Source organism: Heteronotia binoei, chromosome 10, assembly GCF_032191835.1.
Source record: "Heteronotia binoei isolate CCM8104 ecotype False Entrance Well chromosome 10, APGP_CSIRO_Hbin_v1, whole genome shotgun sequence".
Classification (NCBI taxonomy): Eukaryota; Metazoa; Chordata; class Lepidosauria; order Squamata; family Gekkonidae; genus Heteronotia; species Heteronotia binoei.
This window is the reverse complement of record NC_083232.1, coordinates 4,691,109-4,716,801: the sequence shown is the minus strand read 5'-3', so window position 1 is coordinate 4,716,801 and position 25,693 is coordinate 4,691,109. Positions and strand designations below refer to the sequence as shown.

Here is a 25,693-nt window from a genome sequence, read left to right as displayed (position 1 = left end):
TGATGGTGAACCGAATATCTTTCCGAATACTCAGGGCTTTCTGGAAACTCATCCGAATCGCTAACCGTTTCCGTTTTTTCGGGGGGGGGGGAAATTTACATCACTGTCTCTTTTTCCTCCTCGACAAGCGCCGTCGGCCTGTCTCCGTTGAAGAGTCCCGAACCGTTAAGGTACTCCTCTTCTTTGTTATACTGTTCCGGCACGGAAGAAGGCATGGAGTTTTCGGAAATGGAGCCATTCTTGACGTATCCGGGTAAATTCCGGTGTCCGTTGAGGTTCCCCAGAAAGAGTCTTGTGTTGAGATGAAGGGCGATCCCCCCTCTCGTGGTGACGTTTGTGACGCTGGTGTGGGAAACCATGGGCCCGTAGCTGTAGGTGGTGCTGCCGCTGCGGGCTTTCCTTTTGAAGTCAAGCGCTAATGTCCATCTGCTCCAGGACTTCTTGATTTCTGCTTGAACCTGAGGAGGTTGAGAAACAAGATGGGGATTTATCAAGGGATGGTAGCAGCAGATGGCCCAAGATAGCCTAATCTCATTGGGTCTTGGAAGCTTAGCAGGGTTGGCCCCAGTTAGTACTTGGATGGGAGACCACCAAGGAAGACCACCTTGGGAGACCACCAAGGAAGTCCAGGGCTGCTACACAGAGGCAGGCAATGACAAACCACCTCTGTTCATCTCTTGCCCTGACTTGCCTGGCTCAGGCTATCTGGATCTTATCAGATCTTGAGAACTAAGCAGACATAGTACTTGGATGGGAGACCACCAAGGAAGACCACCTTGGGAGACCACCAAAGAAGTCCAGGGCTGCTACACAGAGGCAGGCAATGGCAAACCACCTCTGTTCACCTTTGCCTTCACCTGGATGGCCTGGGCTAGCCTTGTTTCATCAGATCTTGGAAGCTTAGTAGGGTTGGTCCCAGTTAGTACTTGGATGGGAGACCACCAAGAAAGCCCAAGGTTGCTCTGCAGAGCCAGGCAATGACAAACCACCTCTGTTCATCTCTTGCTCTGACTTGGCTGGCTCAGGCTAACTGGATCTTATCAGATCTTGAGAACTTGAGACTACCAAGGAAGTCCAGTGTTGCTAGGCAGAGGCAGGCAATGGCCAACCACCTCTGGAGAGGCTGACCCAGGCTAGCCCAATCTCATCAGATCTCAGAAGCTAAGCACCAAGGAAGTTCAGGGTTGCTACGCAGAGGCAGGCAATGGCAAGCCACCTCTGTTCATCTCTTGCCCTAACTTGGCTGACTCAGGCTAACTGGATCTTATCAGATCTTGAGAACTAAGCAGACTTCGTACTTGGATGGGAGACCACCAAGGAAGTTCAGGGTTGCTGCGCAGAGGCAGGCAATGGCAAGCCACCTCTGTTCACCTCTTGCCCTAACTTGGCTGACTCAGGCTAACTGGATCTTATCAGATCTTGAGAACTAAGCAGACTTCGTACTTGGATGGGAGACCACCAAGGAAGTTCAGGGTTGCTACGCAGAGGCAGGCAATGGCAAGCCACCTCTGTTCAACTCTTGCCCTAACTTGGCTGACTCAGGCTAACTGGATCTTATCAGATCTTGAGAACTAAGCAGACTTCGTACTTGGATGGGAGACCACCAAGGAAGTTCAGGTTTGCGCAGACATAGGCAATGGAAAACCACCTCTGTTTGTCTCTCGCCTGGGAATGCCTCTGGGGTCGCCAGAAGTCATCTGTGACTTGGTAGCACTTTCCACCGCTAGCCGCAGATGGATGTTTGAACAGGCTCTTTTGGATTTATATCCTGCCCTCCACTCTGAGTCTCAGAGCAGCCTACAATCTCCTTTGCCTTCCTGCCCCACAACAGACAGGGTGGTCTCTCCTCCACTCGCACCTGCTGGCATGGCCTTGGGTCAGCCAGAGCTCTGGCAAAAGTCATCCTGGAAATCGCAGCTGCTGCTCTCAGCCCCACCCACCTCACAGGCTGTCTGTTGTGGGGCAGGAAGGCAAAGGAGTTTGTAGGCTGCTCTGAGACTCAGAGTGGAGGGCAGGATATAAATCCAAAAGAGCCTGTTTGGTGTAGTGGTTAAATGCGTGGACTCTTATCTGGGAGAACCGGGTTTGATTCCCCATTCCTCCACTTGCACCTGCTAGCATGGCCTTGGGTCAGCCAGAGCTCTGGCAGAGGTTGTCCTTGAAAGCGCAGCTGCTGCCCTCAGCCCCACCCACCTCACAGGCTGTCTGTTGTGGGGCAGGAAGGCAAAGGAGATTGTAGGCTGCTCCGAGACTCAGAGTGGAGGGCAGGATATAAATCCAAAAGAGCCTGTTTGGTGTAGTGGTTAAATACGTGGACTCTTATCTGGGAGAACCTCCCCCCCCCCCCCAATGACTGACTGGAATCCTCTCTTTCCTGTGCTAATGTGGGGTGCACTGTGTCAAGCATCGATATTTCGAAATAATCAAGTTTTTGTTCTTTAGTCAAAGACTTGTTTTATTGAAACTCCATGACTTGCTCCAAGGACGGGTTCCTTGGAAGTAATGGCTGACATAATATTGAATAGCGTCTTATAGACTACTTCAAAAGGCAGGGTTACAGATAACTTCAAAAGAAGTACGTAAGGATGCAAATTGCGTTGAAGGTTCAAAGGCTACTCGCTAGTATCTCTTTTATGACTAAGGAACGTTAACATCTCTGTTTCTCACACATTCTCTGCTAGCTGATAAGACATGGCTGTGTGAATCTGGGGGAGAGGCACTTTACACCGTTAATACAAGGTTACACTAAACATCCTGGATTCAGAGGGATTTATTATGCATCCACAGGGGGGAAGGGGGGGGGAAGAGAAGAAAGGTATGGATGAAACCAATACTTAGAAATAGCATGCTTGACACATTGAGCGTTTAAAACAATACGACATGACCTCCGGACCCTTCCCTGGCTATGGTCGGAAGCAGTACCATCCTGAAGCAGAGAGCGATGCTAAGAGACTTACCTCCCCATTGCAAAAGCAATAGATGATGGACACAAAAAATCCCTAGGAACAAGAGAGAAAACGACACTACATTAGTGTTGATCCAGGGGTATTCATGTGCAATAAGGGGGAACGGGGTTGCCAGCTCCAGGTTGGGAAATTCCTGGAGATTTTGGGGGTGGAGCTTGTGAAGGGCGGGGCTAGGGGAGGGAAAGAACTCCAGTGGGGTATAACGACCTTGAGTCCACCCTCCAAAGCAGCCACTTTCTCCAGGGGAATTGATCTCTGCTGCCTGGAGATAGGTTATAATTCTAGGGCAGTGGTGGCCAATGGTAGCTCTCCAGATGTTTTTTTGCCTACAACTCCCATCAGCCCCAGCCAGCATGGCCAATGGCTGGGGCTGATGGGAGTTGTAGGCAAAAAACATCTGGAGAGCTACCATTGGCCACTCGTTCTAGGGGATTCCTCAGCCATCACCTGGAGGTTAGTGAGACTATAGGATCTTAGCGTACGGTTGTGTGAATAAAAAAACCGCTAAGAGACACCATAAATTTTAAACAACAAAACAGTGTAATGTAAAGGTCAGTGGTGTCCTGACAGAGCTTGCACGTAGAACTTCAAAGAGACAAGAGCACGTTGCAAGACGACATTAATGGAAGACAGTGCAAAAGCAGTCTTTCCAATCACCAAGGTGTGACAGTTTTCGAGTATTTAGCTCATGGAACTAAAGGAAGCCCTTCCAAAGACGTCTGTTCTAGATATCAAGACGTTTCATCCGTCTTTCTTCAGTTTGGAGGCTTATTTATCACTGGAACCCAGTCTTTACCATACATTCACAGGAGATCAACAAGGTTCAGAACGTGTCTGTAAGGTTTCCATGTCAGTTTGGTGTAGTGGTTAAGTGCGTGGACTCTTATCTGGGAGAACCGGGTTTGATTGCCCACTCCTTCACTTGCAGCTGCTGGAATGGCCTTGGGTCAGCCATAGCTCTGGCAGAGGTTGTCCTTGAAAGCGCAGCTGCTGCTCTCAGCCCCACCCACCTCACAGGCTGTCTGTTGTGGGGCAGGAAGGCAAAGGAGATTGTAGACTGCTCTGAGACTCAGAGTGGAGGGCAGGATATAAATCCAAAATAGCCTGTTTGGTGTAGTGGCTAAATGCATGGACTCTTATCTGGGAGAACCAGGTTTGATTCCCCATTCCTCCACTTGCAGCTGCTGGAATGGCCTTGGGGTCAGCCATAGTGGTTAAGTGTGCAGACTCTTATCTGGGAGAACCGGGTTTGATTCCCCACTCCTCCACTTGCACCTGCTAGCATGGCCTTGGGTCAGCCATAGCTCTGGCAGAGGTTGTCCTTGAAAGGGCAGCTGCTGTGACAGCCCTCTCCAGCCCCACCCACCTCACGGGGGGGGGGGTCTGTTGTGGGGGAAGAAGGTAAAGGAGATTGTGAGCCGCTCTGAGACTCTTCGAAGTGGAGGGCGGGATATAAATCCAATATCTTCTTCTTCCTGTGAATGTATGGTACAGATTGGGTTCCAGTGATAAATAAGCCTCCAAACCGAAGAAAGACGGATGAAGCATCTTGATATCTAGAACAGACGTCTTTGGAAGGGCTTCCTTTAGTTCCATGAACTAAATACTGGAAAATTGTCGCTTTTTTGGTGATTGGAAAGACTGCTTTTGAACTGTCTTCCATTAACGTCTTCTTGCTACGTGCTCTTGTCTCTTTGAAGTTCTACGTGCAAGCTCTGTCAGGGCATCACTGATCTTTACATTACACTGTTTTGTTGTTTAAATTATGTTGTCTCTTAGCGGGTTTTTTTATTTACACATCACCTGGAGGTTGGCAACTGTAGTTGTCAGGCTCCGGAGAAATTGGCGTTGACCGTGCATTCTTTGCTCTTCCATTAAGGAGACCATATGCAAAGGAGGACCTCTTCAGAACTAGGGATTTATTTTAGGGTTTGGGGCGGGGGGGGGGTCCACATCTGTCACACGGAGCCGGGAACAGGCTGTGCCCCCCCCCTTTGAATCCTGCCTTTCTCTCTGCAGGGTTCAACGTAACACCTGCAAATAATTAATAGGCAACGCAAGGCCTAAAACAGGAAACTTTCCAGTGTTTGCTATTAAATGCAGTCGAGCGCATCTATTAAAAGAACCCGGCAGTCATAACAGAAAAGACATTTTTTTTTTCCCAGTACAGAAAGTGAAATTGGACGCGGAGAGTCACCGCCGTTGCCAAGGGAATTGAGACGATGCACACCTCCACTGAACACAATGCAAAGCCCAAGGACCACAGCTGTATGAAGATGTGCACGGAGCATTGATCTGATAGCCCTGGAAACCATGGCAATGACTTCTCCTCTTCCTTTAATGTTGTATCGGGTGGTCAAACTGTAGCTCGGGAGCTACTTGTAGCCCTTTCAAACATATCGTGTAGCTCTCAAAGCCCCCGCCCACCCCATCGACTCGGAGAAGGCATTTGTCTCTTTATTTATTTATTTATTTATTCTATAACTTATATCCCGCCCTTCCCACAAAGTGGCTCAGGGCGGCTCACAGCAAACCACAAAACAATAAACAAGGTACAAAGTTAATACATTTAAAAGTCAAAACATTTAAAAAACCTAAAAACCTTAAAATCTTAACATTAAAACTATCCAGTATATTTCACTAAAATCTGATAAGCTACATTTATCTAGTCGGCATAGGCTAACCGGAAGAGGGTTGTCTTACAGGCCCTGCGGAACTGAGTAAGATCCCGCAGGGCCCTCACCTCTTCCGGCAGCTGGTTCCACCATGTGGGGGCCATTGTAGAAAAGGCCCTGTCTCTGGTTGTCTTGAGACGGACTTCCTTGGGCCCGGGGATGGTGAGAAGGTCCATCACTTTAAATCACTTCCCCAGGCCAAGCCAGCAGACAGATTAAAGAATGCATTTAAAGTTGCTTTCTCTCCCCCTCTGCCTCCCTCCACCCTCCCCATCTATCCTTCCTTCCTTCCTTCCTTCCCCCCTCCCTCCCAGCTCTTCACGTCTTGCAGCTCTCAACCATCTGATGTTTATTCTATGTGGCTCTTAAAGGTAAAAAAAGGTAAAGGTAGTCCCCTGTGCAAGCACCAGTGGTTTTTGACTCTGGGGTGATGTTGCTTTCACAACGTTTTCACAGCAGACTTTTTATGGGCTGGTTTGCCATTGCTTTCCCCAGTCCTCTACACTCCCCCCCCCCCAAGCAAGCTGAGTACTCATTTGACCGACCTTGGAAGGATGGAAGGCTGAGTCAACCTGGAGCCAGCTACCTGAATCAGCTTCCGCTGGGATCGAACTCAGATTGTGAGCAGAGGGCTCCGACTGTAGTACTGCAGCTTTACCACTCTGCGCCACGGGGCTCTTACAGTTAAGTAAATTTGACCACCCCAGTGTTATATCTGTACCTTTTCAGAAGGGGTGTGTACCAATGATGAATGTTGGGGAGGGCAGTTTGCTGGGGCATGGTGGAGAAACCATTGCCAAAATGGAGATTCTTCCCATTCCAGTTAGCACCACTCTATACCTGGACTGGATTACTGCAATGCACTGTAATTGGGCCTACCCTTGAAGAGTGTTTGGAAGCTGCAACTAGTGCAGAACGCTGCATCTCGAATACTGTCTGAGGCCAGCTATCAGGAGCATATGTCCCCAGTGCCACAGAAATTACACTGACTAACGATCCGCTTCCAAACCCAATTCAAGGTATTGGTTTTTTCCTTCAAAGCTCTAGAGCATGGGTGTCAAACATGCAGTTCGGGGGCCAAATCAGGCCCTCGGAGGGCTCTTATCAGGCCGCCGAGCAACTAGCTATCATCTGCTTCCTTCTTCCTATATCTCGCTTCCTTCTGCATAACAGCTTGCTTTGCAAGGCTCACTCAATTGCACAGGAGCTACAGAGCAAAACCTCTATTTTCTCCATTGGCTGAGGCGCCTCCTTTGGGGAGGAAGGGGGGGAGGGAGAGCTTGCTTTGCCAGGCTCTCTCAGTTGCACAACAGAGCTACTGAGCCAAGCCTCTCTTCCTTCTATTGGCTGAGGCTCCTCCCTTCCAATCCCCTGGGGAAGGAAGGAAAGAGCCAGAGCTTCCTTTGCCCAGTTCCCTGGATCCCGTAGGAGAAATACAAAGAAAGCATTTTTAAGACCAATTGAGTGCTAACGTTTAAACCATGTTTTAGGCTTTTTAAAAACATATATTTGTGTTTGTCCGTGTTCTTTATCAAATTTATATCTCTGCTACCTAATCTTAAATAGGTACACACGTGGCCCAGCTCAGCATTGCTTGGCCCAACCCGACACGGTGGACGATATTGCCGCAGAAGCGGTGCCCTCAAGGCCCGTGTGAAGGCACCGCCCCAACCCTGTATGGGCGGAGAGCCTCTTTTGGCTCGCCCACGGAGTCTGATGGACCCTGAGCGGTTCCAAACGGCCCTGCGGGATCCTTGGTCCCCTGGCGATTCCCTTGATGACCTGGTTGAGGCTTGGCGTGGCCGACTATCCAGGGCCATAAATTTATTTCATTCATTCATTCAATTTATATCCCGCCCTACCCCACCGAAGCGGGCTCAGGGCGGCTTACAAAATAAAACTCTAACAATAAATGGGAGGGACAGTGGCTCAGTGGCAGAGCATCTGCTTGGGAAGCAGAAGGTCCCAGGTTCAATCCCTGGTATCTCCAACTAAAAAGGATCCAGGCAAGTAGGCGTGAAAAACCTCAGCTTGAGAGTCTGGAGAGCTGCTGCCAGTCTGAGTAGACAATACTGACTTTGATGGACTGAGGGTCTTATTCAGTATAAGGCAGCTTCATATGTGCATATATATGTTCAAATCAGCTTAAAATACATTAATAATTAATACAATAAAATACATAAAAACATTTATCAATATACCATGCTACATCTTCCCTAAAAGTCGCTTCTTCAAGTATTCCAATGTTCAGATGTTCACGAATTTGGATATTCAGATATCGGTCAGTTGTATGCCGGTCAGAAGAGGGTTGTCTTACAGGCCCTGCGGAATTGTCCGAGATTCCGCAGGGCCCTCACCTCCTCCGGGAGCTGGTTCCACCAACAGGGGGCTGCAATCGAAAAGGCCCTGTCCCTAGTTGTTTTCAGACGGGCCTCCTCAATGAGATCGTACCCCGACGTCCTCTGCATCCTCGCGTCAAGCTGGCTCCGTGGTACACCTCGGAGCTACGACGGCTGAAACAAGGGCTCAGACGGCTAGAGAGGCAGCGGCGGCACACTCGCGACGAAGTGACGAGAACATCCTACAGAACGTTTATGAGGTCTTACGAGATGGCAGTCAAAGCCGCAAAGGAGGACTACTTTGCGGCTAGGATTGCGTCTGCAAATTCGCGCCCGGCACAATTATTTAGTATAATTAGGAACCTAACACTGCCTCAAGGCAGACCAAATGTGGGAGAATTAGAGATAGGCTGTGAGGCTTTTGCGACATTTTTTTGCAGATAAAATCTCGTCGCTCCGCCAGGACTTTCCCGGCACACTGGATACAGTACAAGATCTCGAGGCTCCGCGCCCGTCTTCTGGTTCAGTTCTGGATCACTTTGACACACTTAGCCTGGGGGAAGTTGACAGAATCCTCTCTACTGTACGTCCAACAACTTGTGATCTGGACCCATGCCCCTCTTGGCGGATTAAATCTTGCCAGAGGGAGCTTACATGTCCTTTACGGGACATTCTAAATAGATCCCTCTCAGAGGGGAGATTTCCAACACCTCTGAAAGAGGCTATGGTCCGCCCTCTCTTGAAAAAGAGTACAGCAGACCCGGCCAAATTGGCAAATTACAGACCGGTCTCAAATTTACCATTTTTAGGTAACATTATCGAGAGGGCAGTAGCGCTACAGTTGCAAGGTTTTCTGGATGACGCTTTCATGTTAGATCCTTATCAGTCCGGCTTCCGTCCAGGCCATGGGACGGAGACAGTGCTGGTCGCCTTGGTGGATGATCTCCAGTGGCTTCTGGATTGAGGCGGCCTGGCAGTGCTGATGTTAGACCTGTCGGCCGCGATCATGGGTTACTGACCCATCGGCTCGCCGATACAGGGATCAGGGGGTTGTCCTTACAGTGGCTTTCCTCCTTCCTTGATAGACGGGGACAAAGGGTGGCAATTGGGGGAGAGCTGTCCCAGAGGCACTCGCTAGATTGTGGGGTGCCGCAGGGAGCAGTTCTTTCTCTGATGTTATTTAACATCTACATGCGCCCCCTTGCCCAGATTGCCCGGAGGTATGGGCCGGGGTATCATCAACATGCGGATGACACCCAGCTCTATCTACTAATGGACGGCCGGCCTGACTGCATCCCAAAAAACCTGGACCTGGCGCTGCAAGCCGTGGCAGGTTGGCTCAGGCTGAGTGGGTTGAAGCTGAATCCAACAAAGACGGAGTTCCTTTGCTTGGGTCGTGGCGCTCTGGGTGGAGAAATTCCTCTCCCAGTTTTTGATGGCGTGTCACTGAAAGCGGCACACCGGGTCAAGAGCTTGGGGGTCCTACTGGAGCCTTCATTAATGGAGGCCCAGATAGCAGCCACTGCCAAGTCTGCGTTTTTCATCTTAGACGGGCGAGGCAGTTGGCCCCCTTCCTCGAGCGCCAGGACCTAGCAAAAGTGATCCATGCAACGGTCACCTCAAGACTGGATTACTGTAATGCCCTCTACATGGGGCTGTCTTTGTGCCGAACCCAGAAGCTACAGCTGGTGCAGAACGCAGCGGCTAGGCTATTGTTAGGGCTCTCAAAGTGGGAGCACATACAGCCGGGGCTGCGCGGGCTGCACTGGCTGCTGGTTGCATACCGGGTTCAGTACAAAGTGCTGGTTATTACCTTTAAAGCCCTATATGGTCGAGGGCCTGCCTACCTGAGGGACCGTCTCTCCCTATACGAACCACAGAGGGCACTGAGGTCAGTGGGAAAGAACCAGCTGAACATCCCTGGGCTGAGGGAGGCCAAATTGAAGAACACAAGGGAACGGGCCTTCTCTATCGCAGCTCCACACCTGTGGAATCAACTTCCGGACGAAGTGCGGGCCCTGCGGAGTCTTGAGCAATTCCACAGGGCCTGCAAGACCACTCTTTTTAAGATGGCCTTCGCTGAATGCTGAGTTAATGATAGATTCGCCGCTGTTGTATTCCGCCATCAATTTATTAAAAACCTGAAATTTAACACCATAAATGTTAATTTTAAGTGGAATGTTGATTTAAACGATGGCTTTATAATGTAGCATTTATCGAATTATATGATTTTAGTGTATTATATCGAATTAATATGTTGTGAGCCGCCCCGAGCCTGCTTCGGTGGGGAGGGCGGGATGTAAATAAAAAGTATTATTATTATTATTATGGTCTGGCCCAACAAGGTTTCATTTATGTCAGATCCGGCCCTCATAACAATTGAGTTTGACATCCCTGCTCCAGAGAGCTCGGGACTGGAGGATCCGAAGGACAGTCTTCTCTCATCTGTTCTGGCCCAGGAATTAAGATCATGGGGAGAGGCCCTCTTGACTAAGCCACCAATGAAAAAGACACATCTGGTATGTACACGAGACGGGGTCTTTTCAGTGGCAGCCCCACGATTGTGGAACAACCACCCCTGAGAGCAGAAAAAAAGTGATGGGGCTCCGAAGGTGGGAGGAAGGTGACTAAAATCAAGCTTTCCTTCAAATAAATCAGTGAGAGCTCGTTACAAAAAGCAAAGAATGTCGTAATGCATAGCACCACACTGTTTATATTTTAATGATTTCATTATTGCTTTGTTTGAGTGATCTTAGCATCGTAACAGTTTGGGTTGACTGTTAGCTGCCCTGAGTCCGCTTGCAGAGAGGGTGGGATATAAATCTAAAATAAATAAATAAAAATAAAAGGCACAGAAACAAGGGAGCGGGGTCAAGGCTTTGGTAGCAAGAAAGACTGTCTCATCATTAAAAGGAAGTTCTTCTTCACCCAAAAGGGTGATTACTGCATGGAATTCACTGCCACAAGAGGTGGTGGCAGCTGCAAGCATAGCCAGCTTCAAGAGGGCATTGGATAAATACATGGAGCAGAGGTCCATGAGTGGCTATTAGCCACAGCGTATTGTTGGAACTCTCTGTCTGGAGCAGGGATGTTCTGTATTCTTGGTGCTTGCCGGGGGGGGGGCAATAGTGGAAGGACTTCTAGTGTCCTGGCCCCACTGGTGGACCTCTTGATGGCACTTGGGTCTTTTGGCCACTGTGTGACAAAGAGTGTTGAACTGGATGGGCCATTGGCCTGATCCAACATGGCTTCTCTTATGTTCTTATATGGAGTAGAGGTCCATCAGTGGCTATTAGCCACGGAATATTGTTGGAGCTCTCTGTCTGGGGCAGTGATGTTCTGTATTCTTGGTGCTTGGGGGGGGGACAGTGGGAGGGCTTCTAGTGTCCTGGCCCCACCGTTGGACCTCCTGATGGTACCTGGGTCTTTTGGCCACTGTGTGACCCAGAGTGTTGGACTGGATGGGCCACTGGCAAGATCCAACATGGCTTCTCTTATGCTCTTATGTGACGCAGAGTGTTGGACTGGATGGGCCATTTTCCTGATCCAACAGGGCTTCTCTTATGTGACACAGAGTGTTGGGCTGGATGGACCATTGGCATGATCCAACATGGCTTCTCTTATGTTCTTATGTGACACAGTGTGTTGAACTGGATGGGCCATTGGCCTGATCCAACATGGCTTCTCTTATGTTCTTATGTGACACAGAGTGTTGGACTGGATGGGCCATTGGTCTGATCCAACATGGCTTCTCTTATGTTCTTATGTGACACAGATTGTTGGACTGGATGGGCCATTGGCCTGATCCAATAGGGCTTCTCGTATGTCCTTATGTGACACAGAATGTTGGACTGGATGGGCCACTGGCCTGATCCAACAGGGCTTCTCTTATGTGACACAGAATGTTGGACTGGAGGGGCCACTGGCCTGATCCAACATGGCTTCTCTTATGTTCTTATGTGACACAGAGTGTTGGACTGGATGGGCCATTGGTCTGATCCAACATGGCTTCTCTTATGTTCTTATGTGACACAGATTGTTGGACTGGATGGGCCATTGGCCTGATCCAACAGGGCTTCTCGTATGTCCTTATGTGACACAGAATGTTGGACTGGATGGGCCACTGGCCTGATCCAACAGGGCTTCTCTTATGTGACACAGAATGTTGGACTGGAGGGGCCACTGGCCTGATCCAACATGGCTTCTCTTATGTTCTTATGTGACACAGAGTGTTGAACTGGATGGGCCATTGGCCTGATCCAACATGGCTTCTCTTATGTTCTTATTTGACACAGAGTGTTAGACTGGATGGGCCACTGGCCTGATCCAACATGGCTTCTCTTGTGTTCTTCTGTGACACAGAGTGTTGGACTGGATAGGCCATTGGCCTGATCCAACAGAGCTTCTATTATGTACTTATGTTGGTTCTCTGGTTTTGAACCAGGGCAACGATCCTCCCAACAGAGGTACAGAGGGGTTCCCGTACCTGGAAAGAATTGAAGAGTATTTCATAGTGCATCTGGATTTGCCAGAGGATCCCTGTCACTTCTGTGTATGGCACGGCCATGAAAACTATATAGTGAACTCCAAACAAAGGCATGAGGACCAGGGTGGATTTCAGGAGCTTCCTACGGGAGAGAGTAAAAAGGAAAGCAGAAAAAGTTAGGGGGTTCTGAATTCATCTCAACTCCTCAACAGCACGGCTTCTTCACAACAACCTTGTGAGGTAGGTTAGGCCAAGAGCGCACGGCTGGCCCACGGTCACCCAGGGAGTTTTCACGGAAGGGTGGGGATTTGAACTCAGTTCTCAAACACTTTAAGCATAGCACCATCCTGGCTCTCTAATTTTGGAAAACATTATCTCATTTCTTTTTCACCAGCTTGGGAAGGGGGAAAAGGATAAATCCTGCTTCAATGCCTGGTTCCGAGCCTTTGGGGATTCAGGTGAACTGTGCTAACGATGAATGGAAATAAATACCTCTGCTAGGGTTGCCAATTTAAGAAATATCTGGGGACTTTGGGGGTGAAGCCAGGGGGGGGTAGAGCCAGTTGTGCCAAGTATAATTGAACTCCAAAGAGAGTTCTGGCCAGTGTCCCCTCTAAGCTGAGCGAGCGTGAGCTAGCTCACAGATTTTTAGCCTCCAGCTCACACATTTTTGTCTTAGCTCAGGAAGGATGACCCCAGAGCACACGAATTCACAAGACTCTGCAGCTTAGAGGGAACACTGGATGGGACCAGTGTCCCCTCTAAGCTGAGCGAGCGTGAGCTAGCTCACAGATTTTTAGCCTCCAGCCCAGACATTTTTGTCTTAGCTCAGGAAGGATAACCTCAGAGCACAATAATTTATGCAGGAGCTCACAACTTTATTGGCAGCACCTCGTAACTTCAATACCAGTAGAATTTTTGCTCACAAGACTCTGCAGCTTTGTGGGAACATGGGTTCTGGCTATCACATTTAAGGGGACCGCATACCTTTTAAATTTCTTCCCTGTTGGAAATAACGAAAGACAGAGCTACCTTCTTTTTTTGGAATCACAGAACTGGACCCCCCTTGTCCAATCTTTTTAAACCTCGGAGGGTGTTTTGAGGAGAGGCACTGGATGCTGTGTGGCAAATTTGGTGCCTCTACCTAAAAAACAGCCCCCCCTCAGAGCCCCAGATACCTGCCGATCAATTCTCCATCATACTCTATGGGAATCGGTCTCTGCAGGGAATAATGGAGTGCCCAGCAGACATTTCCCCACCCCACCCCGCTTTCTGATGACCCTCAGGCAGGAGGAGGGCCTCAAAACCAGGGGATCCCCTGCCCCCAACTGGGGATTGACAACTGTCTAACCTCTGCCCAGGACAAAGTATGTGGGAGCCCCCCCCCCCTCCCCGAGTTTGCCACTCTGAGCTCTTGAGGGGATGAAAGAGATGCCTCGGAACACCACAGGCTCGCCGAAAGGGAATGGAGCTGAGCACATGGGAACATCTGGTTCTACTAAGAAAATGGCGTTCCCTGAGGGTACAAGCGCTGACTGGAAATGAGGCTGACAGAGAGGAGGGGAAAGGGAGGGGAGGCGGTTCTCTGCCAAGGGTTCTGGTGGTACGACGGGGAGGCAATTACCGAGGGGGCACCCGCCAACCCGTGGGCCTTCCAGCTTTCCCTTCGCCGGCAAGGGCCGCTTCCTCGGGGTCGGGGCTCGGAAAAACCATCTCCCCAGGAACGGAGGGGGCCTCCAAGCCATAATTAATGACAAGCATCCGACGGCGTGAAATAAATCAATAGGTAAATGATAGGCCTGGATGAGGTCGGAAAACAAACCTTGGCATTCCCTGAGGCCAAGTCCTGCCTCATTCCCACTGCTTTAAATTAAACATTTTCCTTCCAAGGTCTTCAAGTCGCTTCCCTCCATCCCTCTCCCCCCTTCTAAACAAACGAGGCCAATTTGACAAATGCAAACACCACTTGCCAACACGACCGCATCAGAGCAGCGAAGGCTGAGGTGTTGGGATTCCAAAAATGCCATGTCCCTAGTGGGTTTTTTTTTCAAGCAACCCTAAAGGAAGGGATGGCCAGCGCTGGTGCATCACATCTTAGTGCTTGGGATCTCACCCCCAACAGAAATGGCTTTGGGTTTTTTTTGGAAGAACTTCAAACTGCTTCGTTTTAATGGTTGTAGTACAGCCGGGGGGAGGGGGGTGGTTTTGCAGAAAAAGAGATGCCGGAGCTCATTAGCGCAACTTGCATATGCCACACGCCCCTGACATCGCTGGAAGGCGTACTAAATTAGATCGGCTCAGCATCGACCTTAAGATACTTCTTTAAGTATAATGGTCCTCATAAAACCCTGACTCCCGTCACAGTTTGAAAATTACTTTCTCAATGAGACTTTTTTGCTTGGATTACAATTAGAAAAAATTCCAAAAGAAGATAGGACTTTAATTTGGTACTTGCTCTCAGCTTCTAGGACATTGCATGCGCAGCTGGGGAAACAAGGAAAAATACCAGAGAAATGGGATGGGATTGTGCAAGTTTTATCGTGGAGTGAGATGGACCAATTAACTAAAACTTTAAGAGACTATGACTTAGATATATTCAAAAAGGAGTGGAAAGAAATTTAAAGGATATATGGAGAAAGAGTGGAACGTAAAAAGATATTGGACAATTTTTTTTAGTTTTAATGAGAAAAGAAAAGTATTGAACTTTGTTAGATTAGTGGTACCTTTATAATTGAACTTAAATTTATAACTTCGGGGAAGTCAAATATTGGAGGGAGGGGGGGTGGAAATATCATATGGGTTAGTATAGAAAAAGACAATTAAATATTGTAACCATATGTTATTAATAAATTGTTAAAACACTTAAATTACTTTCTCCTGGGTGGCTGCGGAGGCCAATCACGGTTGGAGTCTTCGCCATCATTGCTTCCTACACTCTTGGGGCTTCTTCTGTCCCCCCCACACCCCCACAGATAGGTTGCAGATGCTGAACAAATACTGTGAGGCAGAGGGCTAGATGCTGCCGGTGTTTGGTATGGAACGTCTGCACTTTGTGGAAAAATTGACAGCTCCTTTTCCTCGTTCAGAACCCTCGTACCCCCCCTTCTCCTAGCACCACCCCCAAGGCGAATGGAGAAGAGGCCCAGCTGTCTTACCTGTATTGTTGTCTCGTATCACATCTCCCGGCGTTTGTTTCCCGGAGTTTTGTGGCTAGGACTCTGATAATGTTGATAAAAAGAATAAAGTTGGCCTGGAAGAGAGGTGGAAAGGGGGTTAGGGAAAGAGATGTCTTTATGTCCCTCTTTGACAACTCAGCACCAACGCTACAAAGGAAACCACTTGATTTTCACCACCCCCTACCACAGGTGCAAAATCCCGCTTTGGTATTCTACAATCAGAGGTCTCACATTACGGCCAAAGGGCTGAATCAGGCCCCCGGAGGGCTCCTATCAGGCCCCTGAGCAACTGGCTGTCATCTGCTTCCTCCTCCCTTTCTTTTGCTTCCTTCTGCATCACAGCTTGCTTGGCAAGGCTTGCTCAATGGCACAGGAGCTACAGAGCAAAACCTCTATTTTTCTCCATTGGCTGAGGCTCCTCCCTTGGGGAGGAAGGGAGGAGGCAGAGCTCGCTTTGCCAGGCTCCCTCAATCACACAGCAGAGCTATTGAGCCAAGCCTCTTTTCCTTCTATTGGCTGAGGCTCTTCCCTCTCCGGTCCCCTGGGGAAGGAAGGAAAGAGCCCCAGAGCTTCCTTTGCCCGATTTTCTGGATCCCATGGGAGAAATACAAGGAAAGCACCCGCGAGACCAATAAGTGGTAAAGTTTTAAGCCTGTTTTAAGTGATCTTTAGTTGCGTTTGTCTGTGTCCTTTGTAAAAATTTGTATCTCTGCTACCTAATCTTAAATAGGTACACGCATGGCCCACCCGACGAGGTCTCATATATGTCAGACGTGGCCCTCATAACACCCCTGCCCTAAATTCTTCAATGGCCACATCTTACATCAGTTTGCAGTCTTGCACAATTGATTCCAAACATCACCCCAGTGCTCTCTCCGAGATATTTCGATCCCAATTTTCCCAGTGAAAATGCAAAAGAACCCCTCCCCCCCTTCCCTTTCGCCTCCGTAGCACCAGCCAAAGCCCGGAACACACCAGAAGGCAAATTCAAAGCCACCAGCCTGTCGGGAGAGTTTTGGTGCATCTCAGCCAGAGCAAAATCAACAAGGAACGATTGAAAAAAGACAAACAGGCTGGTTGGGGAATTAAGCGAGTGGCATGCAATTCCGAACCGGCCCCCGAGACTAAACAGGGAACGCGCCTCGATGCTGTTGGCCCGTAAGCAGTTCCAGGAGGACAAACTTCCTTGCCAGCCGCCGCATGGGAATTTTCTCTGCCGAACAGCAGGATCTCCATCCAAGTCATTGTCTTGCTGTTAATTGGAGTGTAAATCTCAAGGCCCGTTGGCAGTTCAATTGCGCTGACCCTGCCATGTTTTCCAATCGTAATTTCTCTCTCTCGCTCTCATTTCCAGTCGTCATTGTGTGGTCTTTACTTCTTGATCTTTTTTTTTTTTTTTAAACATATCCTGAGCTACCAGCAAAAGAATTTATAGGACTCGGGACTCAACGTTACGAAAGACCGTCCACGTCTGGCTCTCCGAGACTAGCCAAAACGGGCACTGGTTTTTTTTTTTTTGTCTTTTGACTTAATGGACTGAAATTCTTTACGCCACACCTCGTAACCACAAGGATCTCGAGGCGGTGGAGGGAACCGAGAGCATCCGAGGAAAGATCGCGGCCAATAAAAAGCAGTCCGCCCGATCACGACGGCAGCTTTGGAAACAGAATATTAAGATTTCAGGTTTTCACGGCTGGTAACATCATTAGGGTTTGTAGAATCTTTTGGGCTCAAGTGCCGTGTTCTACTGGAGAAAGTTTTCCTTCCAGACGTTTCGTTCTCGGCTGCGGAGAACATCCTCAGTGGCGTTGCAGCTGGAGCAGTCGCTCTGACCTTCTTGGCTGTTGTGCATTGAGTGGGGCCAGGGCTGCTGGAGAACTGCTATTTATAGGCTGGAGGGGGTGTGATGAAAGGGCAATGGGCACATCCACAAACCAATTGCCCTTTCATCACACCCCCTCCAGCCTAGAAATAGCAGCTCTCCAGCAGCCCTGGCCCCACTCAATGCACAGCAGCCAAGAAGGTCAGAGCGCCTGCTCCGGCTGCAACGCCACTGAGGATGTTCTCCGTAGCTGAGAACGAAACGTCTGGAAGGAAAACTTTCTCCAGTAGAACACGGCACTTGAGCCCGAAAGATTCTACAAACCCTAAGAATATTAAGAAGCAGCTGTTTGTTTAAGTGCTTTAATTTAGTGGCAGAAAGAAAAGAAAAATAACCCAGCAGGACCTAAACAACTGCCACTGTTTGACGGACAAATCTGCAAAGCTCGATAGGGTTGCCAACTCTAGCTTGAGAAGTTCTCAAAGGCATAATTTCTAAATCCTATGTCATATTGATTTCCCGGGATAGCGTTCAACGTTTACCATGTCAATCGAAATGGCAACGTGATTGCGGGATAGCTCTTGGCGATGATCAATGGGACCGGATCTGGTCAATTAACCTTTTCTGGTGCTTGTCGTGGATCACGCCTCATAGTAATTACCTAATAGTAATTTTTGTAATAACCTGCATAGTACGCATAGACGATATTTAGAAGGAGGAGGATTGCAGATTTATACCCCGCCCTTCTCTCTGAATCAGAGACTCAGAGCGGCTTACAATCTCCTATGTCTTCTCCCCCCACAACAGACACCCTGTGAGGTGGGTGGGGCTGAGAGGGCTCTCACAGCAGCTGCCCTTTCAAGGACAACCTCTGTGATAGCTATGGCTGACCCAAGGCCATGTTAGCAGGTACGAGTGGAGGAGTGGGGAATCAAACCTGGTTCTCCCAGATAAGAGTCTGCATACTTAACCACTATACCAAACTGGCTCTCTATTAGAGCTATGACTGACCCAAGACCATTCCAGCAACTGCAAGTGGAGGAGTGGGGAATCAAACCCGGTTCTCCCAGATTAGAGTCTGCACATTTAGCCACTACATCAAACTGGCTCTCTATTAGAGCTATGGCTGACCCAAGACCATTCCAGGATTTGCAAGTGGAGGAGTGGGGAATCAAACCTGGTTCTCCCAGATAAGAGTCTGCACACTTAACCACTCCACTAAATTGGCTCTCCACCTGGCTCTCTTTTTTTCTACAAAAAAGCCTTGTATGAAACAATAGTGATACCAGGGGGCGTGGTATAATATACAAATAAGTTCCTGATGGGTTTTTTTCTATAGAAAAAACCTGGAAAGATCTATCCATTTTAGAGGCCCAGTTTTGGTCTGATATGCAAATAAGTCCCTGCTGGGCTTTTTCCATGAAAAAAGCCCCGACAGGCATTCACATCCAGATTTTTCTGTAAAAAAAGAAATCATTGAAGGGCTTGCCACTACCAGAGAGTTGTTTCAATTGTATGGCACTCAGCATAAAATCATAGAGTTGGAAGGGGCCCCCCAAGGGTCATCTAGCCCAACCCCCTAAGAACATAAGAACATAAGAGAAGCCCTGTTGGATCAGGCCAATGGCCCCTCCAGTCCAACACTCTGTGTCACATAAGAACATAAGAGAAGCCATGTTGGATCAGGCCAATGGCCCCTCCAGTCCAACACTCTGTGTCACATAAGAACATAAGAGAAGCCATGTTGGATCAGGCCAATGGCCCCTCCAGTCCAACACTCTGTGTCGCATAAGAACATAAGAGAAGTCCTGTTGGATCAGGCCAATGGCCCCTCCAGTCCAACACTCTGTATCTCATAAGAACATAAGAGAAGCCATGTTGGATCAGGCCAATGGCCCATCCAGTCCAACACTCTGTGTCACATAAGAACATAAGAGAAGCCATGTTGGATCAGGCCAATGGCCCATCCAGTCCAACACTCTGTGTCACATAAGAACATAAGAGAAGCCATGTTGGATCAGGCCAGTGGCCCATCCAGTCCAACACTCTGTGTCACATAAGAACATAAGAGAAGCCATGTTGGATCAGGCCAATGGCCCATCCAGTCCAACACTCTGTGTCACATAAGAACATAAGAGAAGCCATGTTGGATCAGGCCAATGACCCATCCAGTCGAACACTCTGTGTCACACAGTGGCCAAAAAAAAAATTATATATATATATATACACACTCTGGCTAATAGCCACTGATGGACCTCTGCTCCATATTTTTATCTAAACCCCTCTTGAAGGTGGCTATGCTTGTGGCCGCCACCACCTCCTGTGGCAGTGAAGTCCACCTGTTAATCACCCTTTGGGTGAAGAAGGACTTCCTTTTATCCGTTCTAACCCGACTGCTCAGCAATTTCATCGAATGCCCACGAGTTCTTGTATTGTGAGAAAGAGAGAAAAGGACTTCTTTGTCTACTTTCTCCATCCCATGCATCCCTACACAATGCAGGAAACCCTACACGATGCAGGAAATACCACCGCCCTACCCACATGCTCAATGACCCCTGCTCCAGGCCCAGAAGATGGCAAAAATAAAAACTGCTCCAGGATCCCTGGCCAAACTGGCTTGGATAAAGATTGCTGCCTGACCTCATTTCACTGGGCATGTCTGAAAGGGCTATGACAGGGGTGGTCAGACTGTGGCTCTTGAGGCCCCCACCACCAAAGAGGCACTTGTCTCTTTAAATCACTTCTCCAAGCCAAGCAGCCAGGAGCTTAGAGAATGCATTTAAAGTTAAAGTTGCTTTCTTTCCACCTCTCCCTCTCCCAACTATTTGCAGCTCTCAAACATCTTAGATTTATGTCTTGTGGCTTTCAAACACCTGATGTTCATGTCTTGTGGCTCTCAAACATCTGATGTTTATTCTATGTAAAAAGGTCAAGGTCAAGGTAGTCCCCTGTGCAAGCACCGGTCGTTTCCGACTCTGGGGTGACGTTGCTTTCACAACGTTTTCATGGCAGACTTTTGACGGTGTGGTTTGCCATTGCCTTCCCCGGTGCTCTACACTTTCCCCCCAGCAAGCTGGGGACTCCTTTGACCGACCTCGGAAGGATGGAAGGGCTGAGTCAACCTAGAGCCGGCTACCTGAACCCAGCTTCCGCCAGGATCGAACTCAGGTCATGAGCAGAGGGCTCCGACTGCAGTACTGCACTCTGTGCCACGGCCCTCTTTATTCTACGTGGCTCTTATGTTAAGCAAGTTTGGCCACCCCGGGGCTTTGAGCACTGAGCACTGATGCAGCCCTTCCTCCCCTCCCTCTCATGGTCTGCCCAAGTTCACAGAATCAGCCTTGCTGTCAGATGGCCATCTAGCTCCTGTTTCAAAGCCTCCAAGGAAGGAGAGCCCACCACCTCCTGAGGAAGCCTGTCCCACTGAGGAACTGCTCTAATGGTCAGGAAATTCTTCCTAATCCTAGAATCAAAGAGTTGGAAGGGACCTCCAGGGTCATCTAGTCCAACCCCCTGCACAATGTAGGAAACTCACAAACACCTCCCCCTAAATTCACAGGATCTTCATTGCTGTCAGATGGCCATCTAGCATCCAAGGAAAGAGAGCCCACCACCTCCCGAGGAAGCCTGTTCCATTCCTGTTGCACATACATTTTGGTGTTTGGGGAGGATCCGGATATCTTCCCACACACTTATATGCCCCTCAGTTTGTCTTTAATTTTTCTGAGAGTGAAAGTTCTCATCTCCCTCCTTGTTCTACCCCCCCCTCCCCCCCCCCTCGCCCCCCCCCCCGCCAATTCAAATCTTCTACTCACCATCACAGTTATTAGGATTGGCACTTGAACGAACCACTTGAAATAGCCGGCACTTAAATCCCAGCATCTGCAGAGAGAGCATCCATAAAGTAAAATTATTTTCTGTTTTATAGTTAGATCTCTGATTTAGATAGATCCAAGTGGGCAGGCGTGTTGGTCTGAAGCAGCTGCACAAAGCAATGGGTTAAGTGCATCTTTAAGATGGGGAAAATGTCTGAGAAAGTAATGCCTTTTTTTGGAGCTGGCTACCTGAACCCAGCTTCTGCCAGGATCGAACTCAGGTCATGAGCAGAGCTTGGGACTGCAGTACTGCAGCTTTACCACTCTGCGCCACGGGGCTCATCGCACCTAGCATGGAAAGGAAAAGAAAGGTCCCCTGTGCAAGCACCAGTCGTTTCCGACTCTGTGGTGACGTTGCTTTCACAATGTTTTCACGGCAGACTTTTTTACAGGGTGGTTTGCCATTGCCTTCCCCAGTCATCTACGCTTTCCCCTCAGCAACTGGATACTCCTTTTCCTGACCTCAGAAGGATGGAAGGCTGAGTCAACCTGGAGCCGGCTACCTGAACCCAGCTTCCGCCAGGATCGAACTCAGGTCATGAGCAGAGCTTGGGACTGCAGTACTGCAGCTTTACCACTCTGCGCCACAGGGCTCTTCGCACCTAGCATGGAAAGGAAAAGAAAGGTCCCCTGTGCAAGCACCAGTCGTTTCCGACTCTGGGGTGACGTTGCTTTCACAATGTTTTCACAGCAGACTTCTTTACGGGGTGGTTTGCCATTGCCTTCCCCAGTCATCTACGCTTTCCCCTCAGAAACTGGATACTCCTTTTGCTGACCTCAGAAGAACGGAAGGCTGAGTCAACCTGGAGCCGGCTACCTGAACCCAGCTTCCGCCAGGATCGAACTCAGGTCATGAGCAGAGCTTGGGACTGCAGGACTGCAGCTTTACCACTCTGCGCCGTGGGGCTCCCATTGGATTTTTAACCTGCCCTTTCTTCCAGGAGCTGAGGGAGGCACCTGTGGTTCTCCTCGACATCATCTTCTGCTCACAACAACCCTACGAGGTGGGATCATCTGGCCCAAGATCAGGGTTGCCAGGTCCAACTCAGGAGATATCTGGGGACTTTGGGGGTGGAGCCAGGAGAAAGGTTGTGACAAGCACAGCTGAACTCCAAAGGGAGTGCTGGCTATCACAATTAAAGGGATCATGCTCCTTTATTGGGAATATGGGGGCACTTTTTTGGGGGGGGGCTTATAGAATTGGACCCCCTGCTCCAATCTTTTTGAAACTTTGAGAGGCAACAGATGCTAAGCTGAAAATTTGGTGCCTCTACCTCAAAAAACAGCCTCCTCTGGAGCCCCAGATACCCTGAATCAATCTTCCATTATACCCGCGGGGCAGAGTGTGAAAGCTGCAGTAATGCAGTCCTAAGCTCTGCTCACGACCTGAGTTTGATCCCCGGCGGAAGCTGGGTTTTCAGGTAGCCGGCTCCAGGTCAACTCAGCCTTCCATCCTTCCGAGGTCGGTCAAATGAGTACCCAGCTTGCTGGGAGGATAGCGAAGATGACTGGGGAAGGCAGTGGCAAACCATCCTGTAAAAAGTCTGCCGTGAAAACACCGTGAAAGCGACATCACCCCAGAGTTGGAAACAACTGGTGCTAACACAGAAGACTACCTTTACCTTTACCTTAAGAGCCCTGTGGCGCAGAGTGATAAAGCTGCAGTACTGCAGTCGGAGCCCTCTGCTCACGACCTGAGTTCGATCCCGGCAGAAGCTGCGTTCAAGTAGCCGGCTCCAGGTTGACTCAGCCTTCCATCCTTCCAAGGTCAGTAAAATGAGTACCCAGCATTCAAGCCTCATTCTTTAGACAAATTCTTGGTTTGCCAAAATGTGTGTCCTACTTTGCTCTCTGCTCTGAAGTGGGTCAGTCTTTGGTGGAGACAAAAGCCTGGATTGCAGTGTTTAAATTCTGGCTCAAAATTCATTTTAGAACAGATCCCAACAGCCTTCTTGATTGTATGAAAAGAGACCCATATATTTCATCCTGGACAGCAGTGCTTCTGTCTAAACTCAATCAATTGGGGTTAGAGGTAGATGATTTTTCTACCGCTGATGAGTCATATATCTTCAGATGTATTAAACTGAGACTGTGGGAATCGGAGGATACGAAATTACGGCCAGCTTCCTTAGGTCTTTATGCTTTTTGTGGCAAAATGCCCAATTATCTATCAGACCTAACCACTCCAAGTCATTGCAGGGCATTTATGTTGGCTAGACTAAACGCGTTTCCCTCCAAAGTTTTACAAGGGAGATATCAGCGAGTCCCTTTAGCCGACAGACTTTGCTCCTGTGGAGCAAATACCCCTGACTCAATCCAGCATATATTGCTTGATTGTTCTTTATACCATAACCTCCGCAAAGATTTATTTGGCAAGCTTTCTTTTTCTCCAGATTTGTCTATTCTGCCACCCTGTTATTATTTATTGAGTGACACTGAGGGGGTGGTTAGTGAGGCTGTGGCAAAATTTCTGGCTGACATCCTTAAATTTAATTCTGACCATGTTTGAATGCATCTGTAAGCTCGGTTTTATCTTGATTTTATCTCCAATGTTTAAATTTTTATATTCTGTGTATTTTTATCTGAATCTATTATGCCATTAAAGGTTTGGTATGGTATGAGTACCCAGCTTGCTGGGGGGAAAGCGTAGATGACTGGGGAAGGCAATGGCAAACCACCCCGTAAAAAGTCTGCCGTGAAAACGATGTGAAAGCAACGTCACCCCAGTGTTGGAAACGACTGGTGCTTGCACAGGGGACCTTTCCTTTTCCTCCACAGGATATAATGGAGTGCCCAGAGGACTTCCAACCTTCTTCCTGCTTTCTGAAGAGGGGATAGGGCCTCCAAACCAAGGGATCCCCTGCCCCCACCTGGGGATTGGCAACCCTCCCCCAGATCACCCAATGGCCGGGTAAGGACTGAAATTTGGGACCCCCCCCCCCCCAGTCTGATTCCATAAACACTGCCCCCACGCCCGGCTGGCAGGTATAGTTCTCCTGTCCTCCATTTTATCCTCACCACAACCTGGTAATGCAGGCCAGGATTCTGTTCCAAATTATTAATTATAGCAGGTCTTAAAATCACAGTATGCAAAGGACATACTTTTAAATAGCATCATTGCAAAAGGCCAGGATTATAAGCAACAGTGATTCATGCAACGGTCACCTCGAGACTGGATTACTGTAATGCCCTCTACATGGGGCTGCCTCTGTGCCAAACCCGGAAGCTGCAGCTGGTGCAGAACGCGGCTGCTAGACTGCTGTTGGGGCTCCCAAAGTGGGAGCACATACAGCCGAGGCTGCGTGAACTGCACTGGCTGCCAGTTATATACCAGATTCGTTACAAAGTGCTGGTTATCACCTTTAAAGCCCTATATGGCCGAGGACCTGCCTACCTTAGGGACCGTCTTTCCCCATATGAACCCCAGAGAGCGCTGGGGTCAGCTGGGAAGAACTTGCTGACTATCCCCGGGCCGAGAGAGGTAAAGCTTCAGGGCACCCGTGATCGGGCTTTCTTTGTTATGGCTCCACGCCTATGGAACCAGCTTCCGGAGGAAATGCGGGCCCTGCGGGAATTTGAACAGTTCCGCAGGGCCTACAAAACCACCCTTTTTCGATTGGCCTTCGCCAACTAAGGGGAAACTGCTAATGAAATTTGTATAATAGCACCAGTATATTAATTTTATTGATTTTAGAGTTTAGTGGAATTTTAATTAATGTGTTAGTTGAACATATATGAACATATGAAGCTGCCTTATACTCAATCAGACCCTTGGTCCATCAAAGTCAGTATTGTCTTCTCAGACTGGCAGCGGCTCTCCAGGGTCTCAAGCGGAGGTTTTTCACACCTATTTGCCTGGACCCTTTTTAGTTGGAGATGCCGGGGATTGAATCTGGGACCTTCTGCTTGCCAAGCAGATGCTCTACCACTGAGCCACAGCCCCATTCATGGCTCTCCAGGGTCTCAAGCGGAGGTTTTTCACGCCTACTTGCCTGGACCCTTTTTAGTTGGAGATGCCGGGGATTGAACCTGGGACCTTCTGCTTCCCAAGCAGATGCTCTACCATTCAGCCACAGCCCCATTCATGGCTCTCCAGGGTCTCAGCTGAGGTTTTTCACACCTATTTGCCTGGACCCTTTTCTGGAGATGCCGGGGATTGAACCTGGGACCTTCTGCTTCCCAAGCAGATGCTCTGCCACTGAGCCACCGTCCCTCCCTTTAGTAAGTTTTGTTTAAATACCTTGTAAAACTAATGTATTGATTGTGTTGTTAGCCGCCCTGAGCCTGCTTCGGCGGGGAGGGCAGGATATAAATAAAATTGATGATATGATCTGATAAGCCGCCGCCCCCAAAT

At 48.9% G+C, this 25,693-nt stretch overlaps 1 protein-coding gene across 1 annotated transcript in view; it reads right to left on the bottom strand.

Moving 5' to 3' along the window:
- Positions 1 to 84: 84 nt before the first annotated feature.
- Positions 85 to 25,693, bottom strand: part of LOC132578259 (parathyroid hormone/parathyroid hormone-related peptide receptor-like) — a 34,530-nt gene continuing 8,921 nt past the window's right edge. The window contains exons 2-6 of the mRNA XM_060248185.1: positions 21,280 to 21,346; positions 15,622 to 15,716; positions 12,467 to 12,608; positions 2,958 to 2,999; positions 85 to 458 (exon numbers count right to left, since the gene is read on the bottom strand). Coding sequence (XP_060104168.1) covers positions 96 to 458; positions 2,958 to 2,999; positions 12,467 to 12,608; positions 15,622 to 15,716; positions 21,280 to 21,346 — 709 coding nt within the window. The 3' untranslated portion in view covers positions 85 to 95. The remainder of the gene's footprint in view (positions 459 to 2,957; positions 3,000 to 12,466; positions 12,609 to 15,621; positions 15,717 to 21,279; positions 21,347 to 25,693) is intronic.